We start from the raw sequence: 26,479 nt of genomic DNA on the forward strand, positions 1-26,479 counted from the left end.
AATATCAAAATTGGGAATTAGACAATGAGACTTACTTGTGCCTATATTCTCAAGAAAGTTCTAATGAGAAATATTTTAAGAATCTTTCTCAGGCATTAAGAAGGCAACTGATACTCAGAAAAATTTAAACAGCAGATTAAGAAATTAATGTAAACATACCAAAATGTTTTAGGAAAATTTGGTGAAAAGAGCAAAGCTAATAACAGAGGTGGGTAGCTCTGGATTTTCCATTGAGAAAAATAAACTAATCATTATTGATACCATATTCCAACATAAAGATATGTACGAATTCACATGGAAAGAAGGCACAGAAGAAAAAAAAAGTTTTATTGATCTTGTTATTGTTGATATTGTTCATAATTAATGTCTGTGACTATATATTCATATTCCTCATGACTTGCAACATTTGTCCTGTTATTGATTAAGTCACCTAATATTTTCCCCTAAGTTTATAGGTTTTTTCCTCAGGCATGTTTATTTAATGTTTCACTATGCAACATACTTGAAAACTAAGTTTCTTTTTCATATATTTATTAACAAAGAGAGAGTACATGCATACTACTTGGAAAGAAGTCAACCTATACAGTTAGTGCCATGAAGAAACAGCCATGGCACCCACCTTAATAAGATGTAGGACTTCCTTTCGCTGCAATGACTGCAACAATTCTATGGAGAGTACTTTCCACAAGTATAAGATAGCGATTGATGGGAATTTTGGACCATTCTTCCTGTAGGCATGTAATGAGGTCCTGGACTGTTCTGGGGTAGACATCCTTTGACCTCAACTCAGGCTCCAATTCATCCCACAGATGTTCAGTAGAGTTGAGATCAGGACTCTGTGGAGGGCAGTCAAATGTGGTGACATTCATGTCCACAAGTAGCACAGTGCATTCTCTTACTCAAAGAAACAATGGTCAGTTCCATAGAAACACCACAAACTAGGAAGCATTGCATTGATCAGAATGTACAGATACCTCTTGGAGTTCAATGTTTGTGGCACTATAGAGGTCTGAGGCCAAACCAGGAAAAACAGGACCACCTCCAAATTTCATAGTTGTGGTTACACACTCTGATAAGAGATGTTCATCGGGCATCCACTGCACCCAAACCCTTCCATTGGCTTGATAGAGGTTGTAGCATGATTCGTCACTCCAGAGATTTTCAAGCCCCCACATCCCACTATACATGCTCTTTGCACCACTCAAGATGACACTGCATGTCAGTTCAAGTAATGTAGGGCATACATATTGCAGTCCTACAATGGAAACCCATGTTGTGAACCTAGATTCTGAATGTTTTGTGCAGATTCGTGTTCCAGTTGATGCACTGACTATGCATTCAATGTGCTGCCTGACAAATTATCATCCTTCAAATGCAAGGTAGCACTTGCAGTTGACTCCTGGCGCTTTCATCTCGGTATGCTGTCACTGATTGTTGACCTGGGATGACCCAATTTGCCAGACAGATAGGCCTGCAATGTATTCATATTCATAGCATCATATTCCTCCAATTTATAGATTTCATACTTTAAAAGATCCAAATTCATGCTTTGAAAGGTTAGAATGCAAAAAACATTTTGGCAATTCAAGTTCCATCTCCATGTTGGGACAGGAAATCATCATACACTTCATGTAAATGTTTATGCTGTTCTCTTGAAATAATTCAAATTTAGAGCATACATATACTTCTTCCTTATCCCAATGTTAAAAAGGCTGTCCTGTCATGTTCATTGAATTTTTTTAGACATAAGAAATTGGAATCAGTTTTGTATTAAACTAGAAAGACAGTAACTTCGTTATCCAGTTGTTAAAGCCTCAAGGTGTCATAACTATAAATTCACATTATGCCATAGTAATTAACTTTTTAATAATATGTAAATATTTTGTGTTAAGTATCATAAGACATCATCAGTACAGTTATAAACAACAATAGGAATTATATTCAAAAAAACACATTAGTGCACATGCTTACATTGGAATCCATCTATGTATACAGTAGCATGTTTAAGGACTAATTACTATTGGGCTGTAATTAAATTAAATTAAAACTGATGAATTTATTTTCTACAATTGAGATAACATTTTCACAAACTTTTGGGTTAGTGAGATAGTCATTACGGTTAATATTGGGTCTGTGCCATAAGGCTTCAACACTTTCTTTATACAAAGCTTATGTTTATATATGGATCAATGTAGTAGCTTGGCATGTTGGTATTGGATCCTGTGGTTAGCATTTTCAACTCCATGTTGTGCGAGACCAGATTTGTGAGGTTTGATAAGAAGGATTTGGTTTTGATATTCAGACATACATTTATTTACAGATCTTCCTGTTTGTCCATATAAGACAGGTACAAGAACATGGCACTTCATTTGTGCCAAGTAGCATCAGTGGTGAGTGTTTGTCTTTTGGAGAAGGTAACAAATTGTGAATTTGGTTTATAGATAGCAGCGAGTTTGTATTTCTTCAAAATTTTTGACAAATGTTCACAGATACAAATCCTAAAACTTACCCAACCTCAACATCACCAGAGTTCAAGATCGGTACTATCAACATAAGAAGCCTGAATGGCAAAGAAATGGAGCTAGCTGAGGAATTGGATAAGTACCAGATTGGCATAATAGGGGTGACTGAAACAAAAACAAACAAAAATTGGTGAGATCTTTCTGAGCAATAAATACAAAATGTTACATTCAGGCAACGACAATCAAAAAAAAGGAGTAGCAGCTATAGTATTCAACACTAAATACAGATCTAATCTTCTTGAATGGTAAGCAGTCTCAAGTAGACTGGTGTAGGTAAATATAAGAATGGGGAACTGAACAATGAGACTTATTTGTGCCTATGGTCCCACAGGAGGTTCTACTAAGGTAATTTTTTGAGGCTTTAGAGAAAGAAACTGACACAATGAAAAAGGAAAAGTTGGTCCTTGTTGGGAATCTAAATAGAGTAGGAAATGATTGTGAGACATACAAAAATATTTTGAGAAAATTTGGAGAAAAGAGCAAAGCTAATAATAATGGCAAATCCCTGTTGGATTTCTGCTCAAGACATGGACTGGTTATTACTAACACCATGTTCCAACATAAAAATGTGCACAAATTCACATAGAGAGAAGAGGCAAGGAATAAGAAAAGTCTCATTGACTATGTTATTGTTGAAAGTGATGTTTTACCACTGGTGCAGGACACCAGTGGGGAAAACATCAATTTCAAATCCTCAGTGTACAGAGGATTTGAAATTGGAAGTGATCACCATTTAGTCTTGAGCAGGATAAAATTGAATTTCATATTGAAAAGAAGAACATGTAAGAAAGTTTTAAAGAGAATAGAAGTTGAGCAGCTCTCAGATGTGAACTGTAGACTAAAATATATAAATATTATTCAAGAAAAAATGAGAGTTTGAGAGCAGGAACCAAACCTTGGAGATTCAGTGGCAAGCCCTGAAGAAAACACTGATTGATTCAGCCAGAGAGGCATGTGGTGAAGTTGTGTGCAAGGATAGAAAAATCAGAACTCCATGGCAGACACAGGAAGTCAAAGTGGCAGTGAAGGAAAAGAAGAAAGCATATCAAAAGTTCCTGGCAAATAAGTCAGCTTGTACTCATGGAGAATACAGAGACAAATGTAAGAAAGCTAAACACTGTGTAAAATTGGCTAAACAAAAGTCATGGGAGAACTTTGGCAAGAACATAGAAAATAAAATATCATGAAGGTTGTTGAAGAAGCTCAGAGATGGAGGAAAAAGTGCTGTAAAAGGAATTACAGATGATAAAGGTGACATGAAAACAGGAGAAAAAACTATCCTTGAAGTATGGAGTAATTACTTTGAAAAACTGCTAAATGAAACAAGCAGTGATGACAGCACAGTAAAAAACACCAACCAGGCATGCAGTCAGGAATACATATCCATACTTGATGTGGAAAGGCAGCAGGAGTAGATGATATTCGACCAGAAATGCTCAAGTATGGAGGTATAAAAATCGTACAGTGGATGCACTGCATTGTTCAGAAGGGCTGGACAGAGAGACGAATTCCAGATGATTGGAGTAGAGCTCTCTTAGTACCCATATATAAAAAGTAAATAAAACTGAATGTGAGAATTACAGAGGCATTTCATTACTGAGTGTTCCTGGTAAGATATATGCAAGTGTACTTGAGAAACGGTTGAGAAGGATTGTGGAAGAGAAGCTTGGTGAAGAACAAGCTGGATTCAGGCCAAATAGAGGCTGCCAGGATCAGATTTTCACTTTACGACAGATAGTTGAGAAATCATGGGAATATAACAAAGATCTGTATTTAAGTTTTGCAGATCTGGAAAAGGCACATGACAAGGTGCCAAGAGAGAAGCTATTCAAAATGCTACAGTTGCATGATGTTAATAGGACATTATATCAAGCAATACTTAGTCTTTATTTGAGTTGTAAGTCAGCAGTTAGAATTGAAGGAAGTACAGGAAGATGGTTAAATGTTAAATCTGGTGTCAGGCAAAGATGTACATTATCCCTTCTATTATTCATTATCTATGGATCACATTATGAAGGAAAGTGGTATTAAACATGATATCAAAATTGGAGATGTTAATCTCAGCTTTTTGCTTTATGTGAATGATGTTATACTTCTAAGTAAATCTGCAACAAGTCAGCAAGATTCCCTGAATAAATTGAATAACTGATGTAATAGATACGGTATTAAAGTCAGCAATAACAAGGTGAAGACAATGAAAATAGGCAGGAGCATTGTGAATAGAGAACCTGTAGAACAAGTAAAACATTTCAGCTACTTAGGCACGATATTTATTCAAGATGGTAAATTGAATATGGAAATAGACAACAGAATCAGCAAAACTGGTATAGTATGGTATGGTAGGAAGTCAACTGAATAAATTTATATGGAATAATAGAGAAATTAGTCAAAACACTAAATTAGCTGAATACAAGACAGTGTTTAAATCAGTTTTAACTTATGGATCTGAGAGCTGGGTTAGAAGAAAAACACTTGACCAAAGTCTAGAGACAGCAGATATGAGAGTCCACAGAAAGATTAGGGGCATGAATGGCAATATCATATTAAAAACGAGGATATTAGGAAAGAACTTGATATTATCAGCATCCAGGAATGCATTAACAGAGCTAATATCAGGTGGTATGGTCACTTAAACAGAATGGGAGAGAAAAGATTAGAAAACAAGTGTTCTCTGCCAGGTTGGCAGGGAAAAGACCCAGAGGAAGACCAAGATATAGGTGGATTGATACAGTAAAAAGTGCCTTAGAAGACAGAAATATAAGACCTGATAATATTGGAGTCTTGACATTTAACAGACTGATTTGGAGGAAAATTGTAGATAGGAAGTTAGTAATGATGTAAATTTTTCATGTAGTACTATCATATTGTATACATGCCCTTAGATTATATATCAGGAATTTGATGATGATGTAAGAGATGCCTTTGATATATGGTATAAGAGTCCTGTGGGCTTCTTCTTGTCTAGATTGATGTTTTGGAGGGCGGCTAATAAGTTTTTGAGTTGTTATTGGATTAAATCCATTTAGTGTGGCTGTATCTTTAATAATTTCCAATTCTTGTTTTAAAGATTCTTCAGAGGAAGAAAATTTGTGTGCTCTGGATACCAAAGATTTTATGATGCCATATTTTTGAGATGGATGGTGAGCCAATGCATTGTGGATGTAACAACCTGAAAAAGTTGGTTTTCGATAGACCGAAGTGAAAATGGAACCATCTTGATTAAATTGGATGTATACATCAAGGAAGGAAATAAATTGTTAATTAAGCCAAAAATTTCCATCTAATATTGTGGAATTATTCAATTTACAATCACATCATGTTACTTCACATGGAAAAATAAAATATATAAATAAAAGGAAGGAACAGCAGTGAGCTCACCCTTATCACCTAAGTTAGCCATCATTTTTTTTTTTTTTTTTTTTTTTTTTTGAACACTTAGAAGAACGAATTTTCGCCCTTGACCAAAAACCAAGAATGTGGCTATGACATGTTGATGACGTCTTTGCAGTCTGGAGTCACACGGAACAAGAACTTTATTCATTTCTAAACAATATCAACAACCTTCATCCTTGCATCAAATTCACACTAGAAAAGGAATCATCGCAAGGTATTCCCTTCCTCAATGTACACATACAACTTAATCAAGATGATTCCATTTCCACTTCAGTCTATCAATATGCAATACATTCATACTAAAGATTTTCATCTTTAGTATGAACATATGAGAAATATCATAATCATCTGTAAAGTTTTATATATCGATCTCTTTAAAATAAAAATGGAAAATGATGAGCATCATACCATTATCAGATATTCTGTAAAGATATGTTCAACTCCAAACCAGTATGGATGATACTTTAGGGAAATCTGCTCCTTTTTACAATAGTAAAAGAAGTTGGCAGCTATGTTTTAAACATGCTAGAAAGAGAGCTCCTGTATACCCCTTGAGGATACATATCAGGAATTTGATGATGAGAAAGAGAGCTTGGAAGGTGGCCCTTGCAGTAGACAGCAACAAATGAAGAAACCATTGAGAAAAATCCACATGGTATTGAAAGACCACCAAATTAAAGTGTATAATATCATCAAGGCTATGGATTTAACTGAATGGGTGCACTATATATCCTAACTCAAGAATTTGGCAAGTCAAAGATGTCTGCAGTGTAAGTGCCACATTTGCTGACCTCTGAACTAAAACAGGTTCAGTTCAATGTAAAATTTTGAAAGTGTTTTGGAGTGTTTCATGAAAAATCCTTCAGATTTTCTTAGGAGATTTGTGACTACTGATGAGACTGGATCCACTACAAACCAGATATAGAAAGTTTATTTTTCACTTGGTTAGAGTATAATAAATTTAGTTTAATCCTTTATCCAAGTGTGAGCAAACAAACTTGGGCCTGGCTCCCACTGAAGAGACCTCAATAAAGGTCGAAACTAGTCTGGGTTGTGGCCCTTCCCTTAATGCATAACATTAGACATATCCACAAGGAGATGTGTTTTGCATTATGGGAGATTTTGCATACTGGGGTAAGGTGTTATATCACCTTACCCCAGTCCTGAAGATACTTTCAGGCACAAACTTTGTTTGCTCACACTTGGATAAAGGATTAAACTAAATTTATTAAACCAGATATAAAAGAACAGTCAAAATAATGGGAACATTGTGAATCTCCTCCTTCAAAGAAGGAAAAAGTCCTTCCATCTGATAGCTAGCAACTTCACAGAATTAGTCTTTTGAGATTACAAGGGAATAATAATAATCATTTATCTTTGAATGGCCAAACTATAAATGGACAGTACTGTGCTAACCTTCTACAACAATTACATGAAAATTTATGAGAAAAGGCCAGGACTAGACAAGAAAAAAGGTGCTGTTACAGTAGCTAAACATTGATGGCTGGAAAGAAATTTTTGTCAGATGAAGAAATTATTATAGCAGCAGCAAGAATTGTTTTTTTTTTTTTTTTTTTGCAGTATCACTCGACCAAATGTATTAGTCTAAAAGAAAATTATGTTGAAAAATAAAAAGGAATTCAAACTAATCTTGTAGTTTGTTTCTTTGTCAAAACATTAACTTTTCAAACACCCTTTCTATGGCATGTTAACAACAAACAACCTACTCACAAGAGTATACAAAACTACTTTGCATATAATAGCCTGTTTTTATCTGAAATAAAGAAGCAAACAGCAATAAGTTAAATGCATTATTTGCAGTAACCTACTGAGTGACCTTACTCCAGTGTTTGTCATATACTGCACAGTGAAAGTACTATTGATGCTCAGTTTACCACTTCAGAGATGAACATCTCTCAAAAGCACATCTCATTTATGGAATGTTAATGTCAGGAGTGGAAAAAAAGGTGTAAATATTACACGAAAAAATAGTATATAAATACATTTCTGAACTTTGAAACTAGACAACTCTTGCATTAGAGAACTGCAATTAGGTGATTAAATAAGTAAAGTGTGTTTGTCTAACTGTTTTTAACCAGATAATTGCATATGAACCTAGTGTTCCCATAATTTAAAACAAAAAATAAGACAGATGGACACCCTAAGGAAAAACCACAATTATGAATTAGATCAGTAGCTGTTCTAAGTTATATTTGTTCTGCAGGCATTTGGTATTACTATTCTTTATTAAAATTTTTAATATCACAAGTAAATGTTCAAAATAGTTTTATTAAATGTTGTAAATTGCTTTTTTCCCCCTAGGTGTTAGAATCACTACAATTGTGTACACAGTGTGATAATGATGGAGATATAGAATATGAGTTCCCTAGCTTTAATGCCATACTAGCTACTGATACAGTCTGGGAAAAAAATGATTTAAGATATGCAAATGGAGTTTATGGTGGAATAAGAATATGCTGCTGGCCATCTGAACGGCATTTACTACGTTGCATCATTCCTAAATTACAGGTATTGCTGCTAGGATAAAAATGTATTGGATGTTATTGTTATGTTGATATTCAGAAAATGTCTACATTGCATTTATTAAAATTAGCATAGTAGTAACATAGAATGTCTGAGTATTATTTCTCATCTAACCCCCCCCCACACACACACACACTTGCTTTTAGATGAAAAAGCAAGTGTGATACACTTTCTTTTTCATTTGCTTTTTAGATACACTTAGTCTAGTGGCATAACAAATCTTTGGATGTTGTTGTGGTTGGGGAGGGAGGGAGTGCTTGGCAAGAATACACATACACTGCCTCTGTCACCTCTTTATTAGTACAAAATGACAGCATTTCAAAGCACTTTTTTTTGGCAACTCAAACAAGATATGATCTGGTCCAACTTCAAACCATAACGTTAGGAGTATTTCAACAGTTTAGTCTGTAGTGTAGGGAAGGGGGATTCTTGTGCAACAACACATTCTCTTGTAACAGCAGTCTCATTAGTATTTACTCCACATCACTAGCTCAAATTTATTAAACAGCATCTTGTTATACTGTGCATAATATGCTGTTATTGAAACTGTTTAAAAATTGTCTTTGTAATTCTCAGAAAAGTGTGATTTTTTTTTTCAGTGAATCAATGGCTTTAGCTTATTAAGCTGCCTCTCACTATAATATGCATACATAATTTGTTGTCACATTCCTTTCTTGATGACATTAAAGGATTGGTTCATGTGAATCTTAGGAAAATGCAAATATTGTTAAGGTTGAAAAGTGCCTGATTGCATACTATTCGTTTTTTAGTAACAGCTTTTATCCATTGTGTTGAGCATGTGATTTCACACATATGCACTTTGCTGTAGGGGGGGAAAAACACTTAGTCTTTGATAACTAAGTAAGATCCGTAGATTTCGCACTATCAACCCCGAAAAATTAAATCACTGCACTATTCTTTTTCTGTGCATATAGTCATTGGAATTGCAATATTTTTTGGCTAAGTCAGCAACACAAGTCATTATTATTATTATTATTACGCAACATCTCGAGGGTGGACACCTGCTCTCCATCTCTACTGCTCCACCAACCGCAACTACCTTCATCATCTACACCAACAGCATCTACCGCCAACCATGACTAGTATTTTTACAGACAATCACAAACATCCATGCCCACGGCGTAATTAATCGAACCCGCAGCATTTCTGGAGAACGGATACGCTAACCACTCGGCCAACCAGGCCGGTTGTGGTCATGGTCATGGCCAACCAGGCAGGTCATGGTCAGATATATTTATAAAAACATTATTTGTGAACTGCCTTAATGATATAGAATATCTCAAACACAATTTTGATTTTTTGATTTCAAGTGGTACATAAATAAATCTGCTTTTGAAAATTTGATTTATATAAATCACAGGGTTTCTTCGCCCAACAGGTGTCATCTAGTATTCTCTGCAACTGAAAATTTGAAAGAGGATGTTAGGACACATGTATTTAGTTGGAAACTGTATTTGATGCTATAGTAAAACTTTGCTTGCCTGTGTGGTATAGTGTCTGTGGAGGAGAGTTGTCTTTCATTAAGTAGGCTCAGTTTCATTCTAATTCTTACTGTACTGTTCTTTCTTTTAAGGTTACATGGTGGTCAGCATTCATAGTGAGAGACACAATATGTGTTAGAATAATTACTTTACTTATCATTAGGAAAGTAACATTCGACGTTTCGACTTCTGCATTGAGGTCATCATCAGGAAAACATACATATGTACAGGATACAAGCTACATGACACTACAGTATACGAAAGTGAGATGAATCTAAACGTTTGTTAATCATTTACCATAGCTTGACCTCTGGTGGGGAAAAAAAATAACAGAACTACATTAAACAATTTCTAAAGTTCTCTCATATTAAGATTTTTTTGTTTGGGATTGTTCTGGATGCTATATGGGTTGAAGATGGGTCCTCCATATTCTTGGAATAATTAATCCATCATTCGTGTTCAGATTTGGATGATGTTTCAGCATTTCACAAGCTTCTTTGTATTTTCTTTCAAACCAGGTTTTGGTGTGGTGTTAGAGACTTGGTACCTTTCCAGTCAATTCTGCAACATGTTTGGAGTATGTGGTCTGACAGCCCTGTTTTACCATAGTGGAGATATTCAATGTGGCATTTGTGTTCATCTTTTCTAATTGGGATGGTGTGTCCTGTTTCCCCTATGTAAGGTAGGTCACAGGTACATTGAATTTTGTAAACCCCTGGGTGGGCAAGGTATGGAAGAGGATCTTTGAAAGAGCTAAGTAAATTTCTTAATTTTGCAGGGGGGTTTGAATGTTGTCTTAATATTCTATGTAAGTAGTGTTCTATCTATTTTTTCTGGTATTCCCCTAATGTGTGGCATGGCTATGGCATTCTTGTAATTTTTTTGCTTTTAATGGCATATTTGTGGAGGATCTTGTGAACCTTTTTTTTTTTCCTGGTAGCCATTTTTTATGAATATTTGGCTAATAATTTCAAATTCTTAGTTTAGAGCATTTTCATTGGAGCAAATTATTAGGACTCTCTCTTTGAGGGTGCTGATGAGCCCTAGTTTTTGTGTTGGATGGTGGTATGAATGTATTAGCCTGAGTCGTGTGTGTGGGTTTGCTGTAGACTGTGAAGGAGAGGCCACATTAAGGAAGACATGTGTCTAGAAAAGGAAGAGTTGGTTTCGATCTCGATGGTGAATTGGATACATATATGTTGTTTGTTCAGGTGGCTTAGAAACTAACTTCTGCAATCCACAGGCCATTCACCATCTTGGTCACTTGCCTCTGAATCCTCTCCACTGCCTCCTCATCTCCCCCCCCCCTTAAGAAATCCAGGGGACCAGACTTGAGCACAGTAATCCAGATGTGGGTGTATTAAGGCCTTATAAAGAGAAATAAATTCCTTATCTCTACTTGTTAATATGTTCTTTAATAGCCAAGTAATCTTATGGGCTACTTTAGCTTCATCTATTTCCTGGAGTACAGTGCCATCATAATGGCTTGTAATCTATTTATCCCAAAATGCATAACTTTACATTTTTCGACATTAAACTCGCATCCATTATCTTTTTCCCATATTGACAGCCTATTTAAATCGTCCTGCAAGCTCTCCACATCACCTTGATTAACTATAATTCTACCTAATTTCGCATCATCAGCAAATAACTGAATATTTCCTTTCGGATTATTTCCTGTATCATTTATGTGCAAATTAAACTGCAGCATGAACCTTGTGGCACACCACTAGCCACATGTTTTCACCTTCATTCTGCCACTTTTGATCTGTCCAGCAGCCACCCTTTTATCTACTTAACCAGTGTCATATCCATCCCCATCTGTTCTATTTTGCGTAACAGTGTTCCATGTGGTATTCTGTCAGATGCCTTTGCAAAATCATCATGTAGCCATTTCCTTTATCTAACTCAGCTGTTACTCTATTATAAAAAATTAGTAAATTACTAAGCCATGTTGACCCCCATACAGCATCATATTTTTATCTAACCATTCTTGAATTCTCTTTTTGACAAATGTTTTTAGTACTTTTACAAGCACACCTGAGATATTGATTGGTCTATAATTTGTTGCTGCAGTGTAAGAACCTCCCTTATGTGAGTGAATTATGTCCCTCTTTTCACTCTCTTGGAACTATACCAGAGGTGAGACTTAAATTAAAGAGCCTAGTCAGAGGCATTGCCAGTTCTGTTGCACGTTCTCGCAAAATCCTAGATGATATCCCATTTAATCCCACAGTTGTATTTACATTGAGATTCTGCAATATCCTAAGAATCTCCAATTCATCCACCTTTGTTCCCACATTAGTGTCTGTCACATAGGTTAAAGCAGTAACCTCACTAGGATGACATACCCTTGCAGAGTGGTCACTCAGTAACTCAACTATTTTATCTGCTTCTGTCTCCTCGTGACCATCATCGCTCATTAAGGTTAATCTTCCATGGTCATTTTTCCTCTTACTTGTCACATTACAAAAGAACACTTTTGGATTTCCTTTTGCCTGCTTGGCTAGATTCTTCTCATAATTTGATTTGCCATGCTGGTCACCTTTTTTGCCTACATCTTGTACTGTTCATGAGTTTACTGGTCATCTTTCTCTTTATATAACCTCTACAACATTTTCTTCTTCTGCAGCTCATGCTTAATGATATTACTCATCCATCTGATCCCTACCCGATTAACCCTCCTTACTCTAGGTATACAATTTAATACTTCTTCCTCTAGATGACCCTTAACTATCTCCCATGCTCTACTACCGTCCTTACCCTTCAGTGTTTTATGCCATGGCACAGATTTAAGCTTCTTCCTAAGCTTGTCATAATCACCTGCCTTGTAGTTCAACAAATACCCCTTCTAGAGAGAATATTCCTCATGTTTTACAAGTCAAGGTTGCATGGTCACTTTCACCAGTTGAAGGCAGTGTAGTCACCTCTGTTGTGGACAGCTCTTCTGATCCTATGACTAGGTCTAATATTCTCCCATCCCTAGTCCTCTCCATCACATACTGTCTTAAGTAATTATCTGCAGGTGTATAAATTCTATTTCCTTTCTGTCATGTGATCTTCCTTCCTTCCAGTCTATATCTCCATAGTTGAGTCCTCCATAATAATCACTCGACCTGTACTCATTGGACTAATTTGGCAATGCATGTCTTCCACATCATCTAAGGAACTGCCTATAACAACAACCAACGGTATATTTTGTCTAACTGGCCTTCATCTCACACCAGATTGCTTCAAATGATTAGCCACCCTCCTCCTTGTCTCCTGTTCTTTTTGGTTGCAATTCATATGCTATTATCACCAGTACTCCTTCCCCATCCTATTTTCCGTCTTCCCTGAAAATACTAAACCCTTCACATTCAATCCCTGTAACTACATCATCTGCTGTTAGTCAGGTTGCACTAACCTATGCCAAAAATTCCTCCCTCTTGTTCCTGATACTTCTGGCATTAGTATATAGTAACTGCAGCATCACTCTAGTCCCCTGCCCATCTTTGCTTCCTTAATTAACTACCCAATTCAATATTTTTGCTTGAGAGACTAGATTCCACACTTGGTCATTCTTAGACTCAGTCGCCTCATGGGTGCCTTCACACAAACTAACTTGCTTCCACCCTAATTGTGCTTCTGCATGCTCAGTGAACAAATCTCTCCAGACACCTAACACCAAAACCATTTAGATGCAGTCCATCGGCATTGTACAAATTCTACTTTCTGCCAAACACAGACCCCCAGATCAACAAATCCTACATCATTCCTTTTGCACAATCTATGTATAGATTCATTGGCTACCAATGCCCTCCTCCTCCTCCTCAATTTGCCTCTATCATAACTTGGTAATAGACTTATAGTCTTCACCTTCTCGCTCTTCAGTTTTGCCTCTTCTAACACCTCCTTTACATTCTTTTTCATAGAATACTTCTTGCCTCTCAAATCATTTGTACAAACCAAGACAATCATTTCCTTCAACTTATCTTTTTGCATTCGGATGGCATGACTAATATCGTGAATTTTTGTACCTGGAAGACAGGAATATGTCACACTTTCATTAAGTACTCCCCTGATCATTGAATCTCCGCACATAATTTTTAACTAATTTTCTTGTTTATTCAGTCGGTCAATATTATTCCTTTGGACCACCTGCTTCTTTCTTTTTTCAGCACTGCCTAACTCAAACTGCTTCTGCAGTTTTTCAATTTTGTGCTTTGTCCTATGAAGGATAACGTTCAGCATGATATTTCTTTATTCCATTTATCCATTTTATTCTCTATTTCCACAGCCACACATTCAACATTAATAACATCATTTTCCATCTTATTTTTGGCATTTGCTGCATTCTTCATCACCTAACAGACAATCAACTGTGAAACACTTAATACATACTCTCTCTCTCTAGTTTCAATTTCCTACCACATATTCTTTGATTTTTCTCAATGAATACATTTCATACACACTGCACTGAATAAAATCCAGCAAATTCAAATTGCCATACAATGTAGTCTTTGCCCATTGTTCTTTGCATTGGTGAATTGCTGACAATATCGAATAATGGCAGATAAAATTCAAAGTAAGGGTGCTGTTGCTTCCAGTGAAAAGAAGAAGATGCATAAACTTGTTAACAGTAGCTAAGATTCAAGTTATTAAATTTTGTGACAACGGTGTATCAAATACAAAGATAAATTAAAGATACCAAGAAATTATATACTTGGTATAATCCTTTATCCAAGTGTAAGCAAAAAAAGTTTGCTCCTGAAGTATTTTCAGGACTGGGGAAACTCGTATAAAGTAGTTAAGACTTCACATCACTTAACCAATGCCTTAGTATCCTATAATGCAAAGCACATCACCTTGTTTACATGTATAGTGCTATGTATTATGGGAAGGGTTACTAACCAGACTGGTTTCAACCTTTATTGAGATCTCTTCAGTGGGAACCAGACCCAGGGGTGATACTAAGACTGAAGTACTGCAGAAGTCATATTTTCATATACAAGTTGCCAAAAGGTGCACACCTTATTAAGTTACTATGGATTAGAGAAAATTGTTGGAAGTTTTTTCACTTGGTTATACTATAAATTAAAGATACCAAGAAATTATATACTTGGTTTAATCCTTTATCCAAGTGTAGCAAACAAAGTTTGCGCCTGAAATATTTTCAGGACTTGGGCAACTCGTATAAAGAAGCTAAGACATCACATCACTTGCCTTAGTATCCCTTAATGCAAAGCACATCTCCTTGCAGACATATAATACCAAGGCAAGTGATGTGAAGTCTTAGCTTCTTTGTACGAGTGCCCCAGTCCTGAAAATACTTCAGGTGCAAATTTTACACTTGGATAAAGGATTAAACCAAGTATATAATTTCTTGGTATCTTTAATTTATAGTATAAACGAGCGAAAAAAACTTCCAAAAACAAATATAAGCTGCAGACTAAACTTACCATGCATTACTATTGTTATAAATATTAAAAATAAAGTTCTAAGTGAAGTGAAAAGTGCTGGACTAGTTACTGCTCCAGTTATCCATAAATGTAGCAATCTAATTGCCAAAATGGAAAAACTTTTAATCGTGCATATTGATGACCAAACTGGTTGGCAAGGTTCCTTAACCCCTTAACACACAAAGACGTCTGTGACACGTCTTTTGTTTATTGCACCAAAATTGATTTTGAATTTTGGTTTTGCATATAAATACAACCGAATATAGACACTAGACAATCCTGTGCCTATTTCCTTTCAGCCGAGAAAAGTTGCCAACGCCTTGTATCGGCTATTTTGTTTGCATTTGCACAAATTCATCATTATTTTTCAAATAATGTTGAATTTGATCCAGCAACCCTTGCCCAAAACTCGCCCAAAAAATTGGCAGAAAAACGACCGCTTTCTGATTTTTAATTGGTACGTTAAGGGGTCAATCCGATCTATTCAGAATAAGTTTTTCATTTGCAAAAATTATTCTAAATTTTTCGTTTGCAAATATGACATAAATGAATGCTTTAGTTATGCCATTTAATGCATTTATATGACTGCTTAAAAATGTTATTAAACCATTACATGTATCTACAAGTAAAGAAATAAAAAATAAAATGATCTGATGGCCAAGCCAACAAAATCACTGCTCTGATGGCCAAGCATGGCATTCACTTCTTGGGTCTTCAGTAAGCATGCGGTGATGTTTCGCCAGACTATGAAGGTCATCTACTATCTGGTGAATCTAATTGGCATTTCCTCCAACTAGAAAGATATCTGTTTGCAGTGGGAATGCTCACCTTGTTTGCCAGAGTCCCTTTTTCAGATCATATTATACCACAAGAAGGCAAGGAGAGGCTATATATTGCACATTGCCTTCCCATTAGTGGTAATATATAGATACACTTATTACTTATTACATACATTTATTTATTCAAAAACACAGAAATAAGGCTTTTTTTATTAATTTAATTTTATTTTATTTTTCTGCAATACCATTAAGTAGAGTTTGTTTATCCTTTACAACTCTAATTACAACTTTACAACTCGGAAGTTTACTACTGATAGCAGTAGTAAACTTCAGAGCATGGTGCTTAACTTATATTATTAGAATTTCCATCCTTGTCATTAAACTTTTACAAAATGTCTGTTCTAATTATTTTGTTTTTTAAGCATAAAGACAATGTGTATGCATTTCACGTGCACACGCAGCTTTCACATATGATGACAATAATTATATGAAATTCTTAAAAATTTCTGTTGGCATTCACCTTCTGTCATTCACCTCAGTGCAAAAGCAAAACACTCCTAGATATTAGAATTCCAAGAAATTAAAATTTCTTGGGAGGAAGACTCTTCTTAAAACAGTCTTCCATGAAAAGGACAAACCAAAACTCTCACTGGGCATTGGTGGGTATATCTAAAAGAAACAACCTCTGAGTAATTGTCATTTGTCATCCAAAAATAGTTTCAGGTTAAATGGAGTTATTCTATTCTCTGTAAATACTAAACATTTCTTGTAAAGCCACAAAGTTGAGTCTGAAAGCCTCTAACTTATAGTGGCTTCTTACAGAAATAAGTTTCTTTTTGATCATTCATCAGAATGATGACATAAATGACAGTACTTGTTATTATGACAGTTTTCTTTCCTTTAGTCATCACCATCTGAGCAAACTTTTACTTTACCTAGAACCAAGTGATAATTCTCTATTGAAACAATAATAATAAAAAATAACTAAATTTTAAAGAAATTGCCTCTATCCTACTATTCCTAGAATTTGCAATCTTTCCCTAAGCTTCCATTACATACTTGACCCAATTTCATCTCTTCCAGTTTCATGGAATTTTCATTGACATGGAAGAGATTCTTAATAGAATGGGAGAGAACAAGAAGCCATTGCTGGAAACTGTATATGGAAAGTGTGAGTAGAGTTAGGAGTAGGTTCTTTGCATGGAGAGTGGTTGGTGAGTGGAATGCATTGCCTGAGTGTGTTGTGAATTTAGACACATTGAATCACTTTGAGAAACAGTTGGATGAGCACTGTGTGCGATAGTTTGTGCCTCTTACGAAGAGTCTGACTCCATGGAGGTTAGATGATAATAATAATAATTTTCATAACTACTACTACTGTTGCATTTTTTTATGCAAGAGAATGAGAAGGAATTTAACATTCTGTCCAAAATATTAACAAGTACAGGATACCTCGCTCATACAACAAGTTAGGTTCCACACCATCACTGTATAGCAAATCATTGTTTTTTTTTTTGTTTGTTTGTTTGTTTTACTTGTAGATACATGTAATGATTTAATAACATTTTTAAACTGTCATATGTGCATTAAATGGCATAACTAAAACATTTATTTGTCATATTTGCAAATGAAAAATTTAGAATAATTTTTGCGAGTGAAAAAATTATGCTGAATAAATTGGCATAAGGAACCATGCCAACCAGTTTGGTCATCAATCTGCACTATTTAAAGTTTTTCCATTTCGGTAATAAGATTGCCACATTTATATATAACTGTAGCAATAACGCGTCCAGCACTTTTCACTTCACTTAGAACTTTATTTTTAATATCTCTAACAACAGTTAGAGATATTAAAATTAGTGCAAGATAAGTTTAGTCTGCAGCATATCTTTGTGTTTGATACACCATTCTCACTGAATTTAATCATTTTTTTCTTAGCATATAATGATAATAGATTTATGCACCTTCTTCCTTTTACTGGAAGCAACAGTATCCTTTGAATTTTATCTGCCATTATTAACAATGAAGTAACAGTTATAAACAGTTTATATTTCACATCAAAACACAGAAATGTGATGAGCAATGATATCGTAATAAACTGAGTTCACAAATACTATGCATTCATTGATTTACAACTGCATCACGTTGCTAAAACTGTTGTATAAGCAGATGGTGTGTCATATTATGGGCATTGGCCATAATTGAAGAGCAAAGTATGAGCTGATCGTTTGTGAAAGGAAAGCGTCATAAGGCTGGGTATTAATGTAATGGGAACTGATTAACAGCATTTGACTAAATAAGCTATGCTAAACACATTATGTTAATTTATTTCAGCTTAATATTTTTATCAGTATTCCTATATTAATCATTTTATATGCTGATATGGAAGCAAAAGTAAATATTTCAATCCTCAATTTGAGAATCTTTTAGAAAAATTAATAGAGGACGGTGAATATCCATTATTGTTTTCTATTGTGTAGTAAAATCCTTAATCAGAAGCACTAATAAAAGAATTAGTAGTGCGATACAGATTAACTCTCATGTCAAAGTTGTATTTTCATCAGCTCTTAGTCACTTTAAAAACTTTTAACATATCATAGGCAAACATTACCTTTGAAATTTTAAAGGCAATGTATTTTATTATCTTCTCTTTTAATATTATTTAAAGCTAAGATGAGGTTTTTGGGACTCTTTTTTTTTCCACCCATTTCTTAAGAATAATTCTCCAGTCCTTATTTTATGTGACGTTGCCAATTTGTTTTTTTTCCATGACACAGCCATACAAGATGGTGAGGTCTTTTACTAAAGACCTCACCAACTCCTCTATAACATCTTTAAAGTGTTATAGAGGAGATTAGTTACAGAACTGAACAAAAGGAAGATTTGTAAAAATAAGAGACCATCCCTGAAATTTCAGTAAAAGTGTGGTGAGAAGAGATTTTTTTTAGTTTGCGAGTATAATCATTTCCAGAGAATGTGATGTATGCAGAATGATGCATGAATTTAAGGCACAATATGAAGACTTCTATTACACTTAAATACAAGATTTGAATCTAGGTCCCATTTCCAGTTAAAATGGCACTTGCTATAACGACTCAGCTGCAAAGACATATTCAGTATTGATGGATTTCAATTTGCACAATTAATGCATTTGGGATAAGGGTATGGGAGCCTGAGCTCTCTTTTGCAAGAGCATAGCTTAGAGACTTACAGCTTATATCATTTACATCAGTAATATTTTGTTGGGTATCCTGAAAATCCTTTTCTTATAAAACATAGGATTCATTTTTATTCACAGGAATAAATGAATTTTTACTCGCTATGCCTATTCTTTCAGAAGACTAAAATGAAAATTCTCCATACAGTAAAAATATCTCTTCCGAGAGGTACAATATTGTAGATGCAAGAAAAAGAAGCAGCTTTATTGTATCACCAAATACAGTATAGTAACAATTAGAATGAAACTGATCTTGTATAATGATGTAAATGGAAGGCTATTGCACCATTGTAATCTCTATGTCTAGCTATTATATCTATTTGTATACCTTCTATTTATTTTAGCTTTGTTATCTTCTTCTATATTTTTATTTCCTATTACTTTTCTTCTATACTTAGATTTACTTTATTTCTATATCTCTATTCTTTATTATCCTTATTCTATCCTTACTTTATCTTTATCTAATCCTTTCATGTATTCTAGTAACTTTATTCTCCTTGCTCTACCTTCAGTATTCTTTACTTATACCAGAGATTTCTAGCAATTTATTTTTTAATAATGACTACACCACTATAGGTCTCCCTATGGTATAAGAAATATCAATACTTCCAGTAAAGTTCGCTTTCTATACTAATGCACTTCTCAATAATATTTCACAGTTGTGGGTAACACTTAACTTCAAGTCGTAGCAATTATTAAACTCCCCGCTCACAGGATCGTGTTTATTTTTAAACAGTGCATTGCATAAAAGATCAGGCAGCACTCTTTGTAAATAAAACAGAGATGTTTATTTATACTGAAACAATTATACAATTTATAATGAATTTCTACTTCTTACTCCACTCTAAGATTAACACTTTAGAGGAAAAACTTCCTTTTGAACAATTACATAAGCATGCAACATAATATAAATCATTAAACAATTTAAGAAAAAAACATCACACAAATCATTAAGCAATTTAAAGAAAAACTATCAGCCCATTTACAATATAGGAATTAATCATGCCTTGTTAACTATACTATAGATTCCAGCCTTCACTTTATATAAACTTCTCTTTATGCAAACTATTCTCATTGTACTATATATAGTAACTATAAATTTATCAGTCCTAAAACAGTCTTTTATGGCATAGACAAAATTACATAAAAAAATAAACTCACATGACTTCTTTATCAGTATAGAGCACTTGTTCACATTTCCTTTACAGATTCCCTAGCTTCCTTTTTGTATCAGGTCTTGGGCTATTACTTAAGAGGTTTCATGGACACCGTTGTCTCCTGTGGAATGGCTCACAGGACCTGGAATGCAATTTTCCCAGCGTTATAGATACTCGGGCGAAGGGTCAGACAATCGAGACCTTATGCATTCTGGTCCTGTGCTGCTAATTCCCTCTGTAAGTTTTCGGCTCTGGTGGCTTCCCTCCACGACCTCATCCGGATTCAACGAAATCCATGGATCGACTTGTTTTCTCCTCTTTTTCTCCTGTCATCAATTCTGCCGATGGTCGATAATGATCCTTTTTCTATGATCCTTATATTTAGTTTTTTGCAGGACCCTGGATGAAGGTTTGAGACCTCCGAACATTCCCGCGCAATCTGTCTTGGCCTTGGTTTAACATGGACATCTGGCTCTCCAAAATGCACACTTAATGCTTTTTACAGAATAGCAGAACTGCATCTGATGTATACCGCCCTCTTTTACCATTGACCTTGAAGGCGGTATCGGACTCTAGCTTAGGATACAATAGGTTTCCTTTTCACTCTATACTAAATACTAACATCAGATATGTTTCCGATTTCAAAGGCATTGCCTTTGAAATTTTAGATTTTAAGATATCTTCTGTTTACACAATTTAGTATGTTAATTCCTCTGGGTTTTAATACATGGGCTTTTCGTATTACTTACATAGACAATTACAATATATTTCCGATTTTTACAACATTGCCCTTGAATTTACAATATAGGAATTATAAATATTCATTGTAAAATTCGATGCAGTGTAAATTTTTCCATTTTTTAATTCCATAGACTTTCACAGGGGTCACATCCAAAATTCACAAAAGTAAACTTGTAATTTTATATGTAAATAACACTAAAAGCCCATGTATTAAAACTCAGAGGAATCATCATCTTCATCATCAAATTCCTGCCATGTACCCTCAAGGAGTATACAGGATATGACAGTACTACATGAAAAATTTACATCATTACTAACTTTCTACCTACAATTTTCCTCCAAATCAGTCTGTTGCTTGTCAAGACTCCAACATTATCAGATCTTATATTTCTATCGTCTAAGGCACTTTGTACCATATCAATCCACCTATATCTTGGTCTTCCTCTGGGTCGTTTTCCTGCCACCCTGTCAGAGAACACTTGTTTTGCTAATCTTTCCCCTCCCATTCTATTTAAGTGACCATACCACCTGAGATTAGCTCTGCTAACGCATTCCTGGATGCTGACAATGTCAAGTTCTTTCCTAATATCCTCATTTTTAATATGATATTGCCATTGATGCCATCTGTTCACGCCTCTGATCTTTCTCAGGACCCTCATATCTGCGGTCTCTAGTCTCTGGTCAAGTGTTTTACTTCTGACCCAGCTCTCAGATCCATAAGTTAAAACTGGTTTGAACACTGTCTTGTATACAGCTAATTTAGTGTTCCGACTAATTTCTCTCTTATTCCATATGAATTTATTCAATTGACTTCCCACCATACCAGCTTTGCTGATTCTGTTGTCTATTTCTATATTTAATTTACCATCTTCACTAAAAATCGTACCTAAGTAGCTGAAATGTTTTACTTGTTCCACAGGTTCTCCATTCACAACACAGTTGACATTTTCAATGATTCTGCATATTTTCATTGTCTTTGTCTTTTTATTGCTGACCTTCATACCATATCTATTACAACAGCTATTCAATTTAGTCAGAGAATCTTGGAGACTTGTAGCGGATTTATTTAGAAGTATAACATCATCCGCATAAAGCAAAGAGCTGACATTAACATCTCCAATTTTGATATCAGGTTTAATACCACTTTCCTTCATAATGTGATCCATATAGATAATGAATAACAGAGGGGATAACGTACATCTTTGTCTCACACCAGATTTAACATTAAACCATCTTCCTGTACTTCCTTCAATTCTAACTGCTGACTCACAACTCAAATAAAGACTAAGTATTGCTTGATATAATGCCCCATTGACACCATATAACTGCAGCGTATTGAATAGCTTCTCTCTTGGCACCTTGTCATATGCCTTTTCCAAATCGACAAAACTTAAATACAGATCTTTGTTATATTCCCATGCTTTCTCAACTATTTGTCGTAAAGTGAAGATCTGATCCTGACAGCCTCTATTTGGCCTGAATCCAGTTTGTTCTTCACCAAGCTTTTCTTCCACAATTCTTCTCAACCGTTTCTCAAGTATACTTGCATAGATCTTGCCAGGAACACTCAGAAGGGAAATATCTCTGTAATTCTCACATGCAGTTTTATTTCCCTTTTTATATATGGGTACTATGAGAGCTCTACTCCAATCATCGGGAATTCGTCCCTCTGTCCAGGCTTTCTGAACTATGCAGTGCAGCCACTGTAAGACTTTTATACCACCATACTTCAGCATTTCTGGTCGAATATCATCTACTCCTGCTGCCTTTCCATATTTCAAGCCTTTGATAGCTTTTTCTACTTCAAGTATGGATATGTATTCCTGACTGCATGCCTGGTCAGTGTTTTTTATCACTGTGCTGTCATAACTGCTTGTTTCATTTAGCAGTTTTTCAAAGTAATTACTCCATACTTCAAGGATTTCTTTTTCTCCTGTTTTCATGTCATCTTTATCATCTCTAACTCCTTTTACAGCACTCTTTCCTCCATTCCTAAGCTTCTTCAACAACCTCCAGAATATTTTGCCACCTTCTTGATATTTATTTTCTATATTCTTGCCAAAGTCCTCCCATGACTTTTGTTTAGCTAGTTTTACACACTGTTTAGCTTTCTTACATTTGTCTCTGTATTCTGTAAGAGTAAAAGCTGACTTATTTGCCAGGAACTTTTGATATGCTTTCTTCTTTTCCTTCACTGCCTCTTTAACTTCCTGTGTTCACCAGGGAGTTCTGATTTTTTTATCCTTGCACACAACCTCACCACATGCCTCTCTGGCAGAATCAATCAATGTTTCCTTCAGAGTTTGCCACTGAATCTCCAAGGTTTGATTCCTGTTCTCAAACTCTTTCATTTTCTTTTCAATAATCTTTGTGTATTTTAGTCTACAGTTCACATCTGAGATGTGAACTGTAGACTAAAATACTCAACTTTTATTCGCTTTAAAACTTTCTTACATGTCATTCTTTTCAATATGAAATTCAATTTTATCCTGCTCAAGACTAAATAGTGATCACTTCCAATTTCAAATCCACTCAGAGGAATTAGCATGATAAATTTTGTAAATAGAAGATGTATGAATATGTTATTTACACAATTTATTCGAAGCTTCTTGTTCGGCATCCGATGACCAAGCGAGTCAGTCCTCTGCATTTAGACCACTTCACGTGGCTAATCCCAAACCCGAAAATACCTACCCATACAGACAGACGAGGAATTGCCTGATCATCACTAGGAACTAGAACTGATTCACCCCATCCTGAGTGGTAATGGTCGGCTGATCTTATTTGAGATCAAGACAGAGACCTTGAATTTTACAATGAATAACGACTCTCCTCCACAGACACTGTACCACACAGGCAAGCAAAACAAAGATTTACTAAGGCACCAAACAAATACAGTATACAATTAAATACATGTGTTTTAACATTCTCTTTCATATTTTCAGATGCAGAAGATACATGGTCACATCTGTAGATGATGCAATCATTGGGTGAAAAAACCAAATGATTTATGTAAATCAAATATTGAGGATATCCATCCAAAAGCATAAAAAGGCAAATATACGTGCTTTTGGGGAGAATCTGTGTGTTAAGTAGCGGCAAGCCAAAGCAACTCCAATGCTAAATGGAGTTATTATGATAAGCATTCCAGTAAACTTCAAAACTTTACGTTTCAATTCTTTTTGGCTATAAAAAGATGATTGAGCTATAACTTCCTCAATATCAATTACACATATTGCATTTTGAAGAAAAAAATAATTTGTTTTGATATTTATTGCATATATCATTTCTTATAATAATATTAAATCTAATGGTAAGTTTTGTTGGTTATCTATCTATTGTTAGGTACAGTTAAGGCGATATGCTCAGGATCATCCAAATCCAGAAAGGGATCTTTATCAATGGCATCTTGGAAGCAAATTCTCATGCAGCAGCATTGAAGGTTTGATAACATTAGGTGAACAAGGAGAGTCTATCGACATTAAAGTTCGAGGACCATCTTACATGAGATCTGAGAGGTTAACAAATTAGTTTTATATGTATTTGGCAATTGAATATTTTATATATTTCTTAATTTAATAGGGGTGTTTAAGGGCCAAAGCTGTATAGCTGAGTGGAGACTTCCACATATCCTTTAAAGGAATGTGGAGAACCAACCAGGGCCTCTGATCTAATGTCCAGTCCTCACCTTCTCATGGTGTACCCTGTTAGGTATCTACCTGGATACTGAACGAACGAGGATGGGCTGGCAATTTGGGATTTAGCTGACCAAATTGTATTCTTATTGACTTAAACCTCAATTTAAAATGATGGAATTTCATGATGGCTGGGGTGACGCCAAGTTAAACAAGGTCCCTGTTGTTTTTGCCAAGGAAATAGGGCGAGCAGCAAAAAGTTAGCTACTGAAACAAATCCTGAAATACATCCCAACTCAACATCAGAGTTCAAGATTGGTACTGTCAACATATAAAAAGCCTGAATGGCAAAGAAATGGAACTTGCAAAAGAATTGGATAAGTACCAGATCGACATAATACAGGTGACTAAAACAAAAAAAAGACAAAAACTGGTGAAATCTTTCTAAGCAATAAATACAAAATGTTATATTCAGGCAAATCAAGGAAAAGAAGGAGTGGCTATAGTATTCAACACTAAATACGATCTTCTTGAATGGCAGGCAATATCAAGTATAGTTATGTGGGCAGTATTAAAATGGGGAACTGGGTAATCAGACTTCTTTGTGCCTATGGTCCCACAGAAGGTTCTACTATGGTAGAAGTGGAGGAATTTTTTGAGGCTTTAGAGAAAGCAACTGACACGATGAAAAAGGAAAAGTTGGTCCTGGTTGGTGATCTAAATAGCAGAGTAGGAAATGATTGTCAGACATGCAAAAATATTTTGGAAAAATTTGGAGAAAAGAGTAAAGCTAATAATAATTGCAAATCCCTGTTGGATTTATGCTCAGGACATAAATGTTCCAACAAAAATGTGCACAAATTCACATGGAGAGAAGAGTAAGAATAAGAAAAGTCTAATTGACTATGTTATTGTTGACAGTGATGTTTTCTCACTGGTGCAGAACACTAGAGTGTAAGGATTTGAAATTGGAAGTGATCACCATTTTAGTCTTGAGTAGGATAAAATTGAATTTGAAGTAAAGAAGAACTGTAAAGAAGAACATGTAAGAAAGTTTTAAAGCAAATAAAAGTTGAGCAACTCTCTGATGTGAACTGTAGACTAAAATACACAAACATTATTCAGGAAAAAATGAAAGAGTTTGAGAACAGGAACCAAACCTTGGAGATTCAGTGGCAAGCCCTGAAGAAAACATTGATTGATTCAGCCAGAGAGGCATGTGGTGAGGTTGTCTGCAAGGATAGAAAAATCAGAACTCCATGGTGGACACAGGAAGTTAAAAAGGCAGTGAAGGAAAAGAAGAAAACATATCAAAAGTTCCTGACAAATAAGTCAGCTTGTGCTCTTAGAGAATATAGAGACAAATGCAAGAATGCTAAACACTGTGTAAAACTAGCTAAACAAAAGTCATAGGAGGACTTTGGCAAGAATATAGAAAATAAATATCAAGAAGGTGGCAAAATATTCTGGAGGTTATTGAAGAAGCTTAGGAATGAAGGAAAGAGTGCTGTAAAAGGAGTTAGAGATGATAAAGGTGACATGAAAACA

The 26,479-nt window shown here is 35.1% G+C and overlaps 1 protein-coding gene across 1 annotated transcript in view; it reads left to right on the plus strand.

Annotated features, from left to right (window-relative positions):
• The window catches only part of LOC150099731 (death-associated protein kinase 1-like), a 504,639-nt gene that overhangs the window by 470,760 nt on the left and 7,400 nt on the right, over positions 1–26,479 (plus strand). The window contains exons 26-27 of the mRNA XM_090403485.1: positions 8,238–8,444; positions 24,642–24,814. Coding sequence (XP_090259611.1) covers positions 8,238–8,444; positions 24,642–24,814 — 380 coding nt within the window. The remainder of the gene's footprint in view (positions 1–8,237; positions 8,445–24,641; positions 24,815–26,479) is intronic.

The sequence above is a fragment of the Typopeltis vanoorti genome, chromosome 14, assembly GCF_054136105.1.
Source record: "Typopeltis vanoorti isolate ZY-2024b chromosome 14, IOZ_Tvanoo_1.0, whole genome shotgun sequence".
Classification (NCBI taxonomy): Eukaryota; Metazoa; Arthropoda; class Arachnida; order Uropygi; family Thelyphonidae; genus Typopeltis; species Typopeltis vanoorti.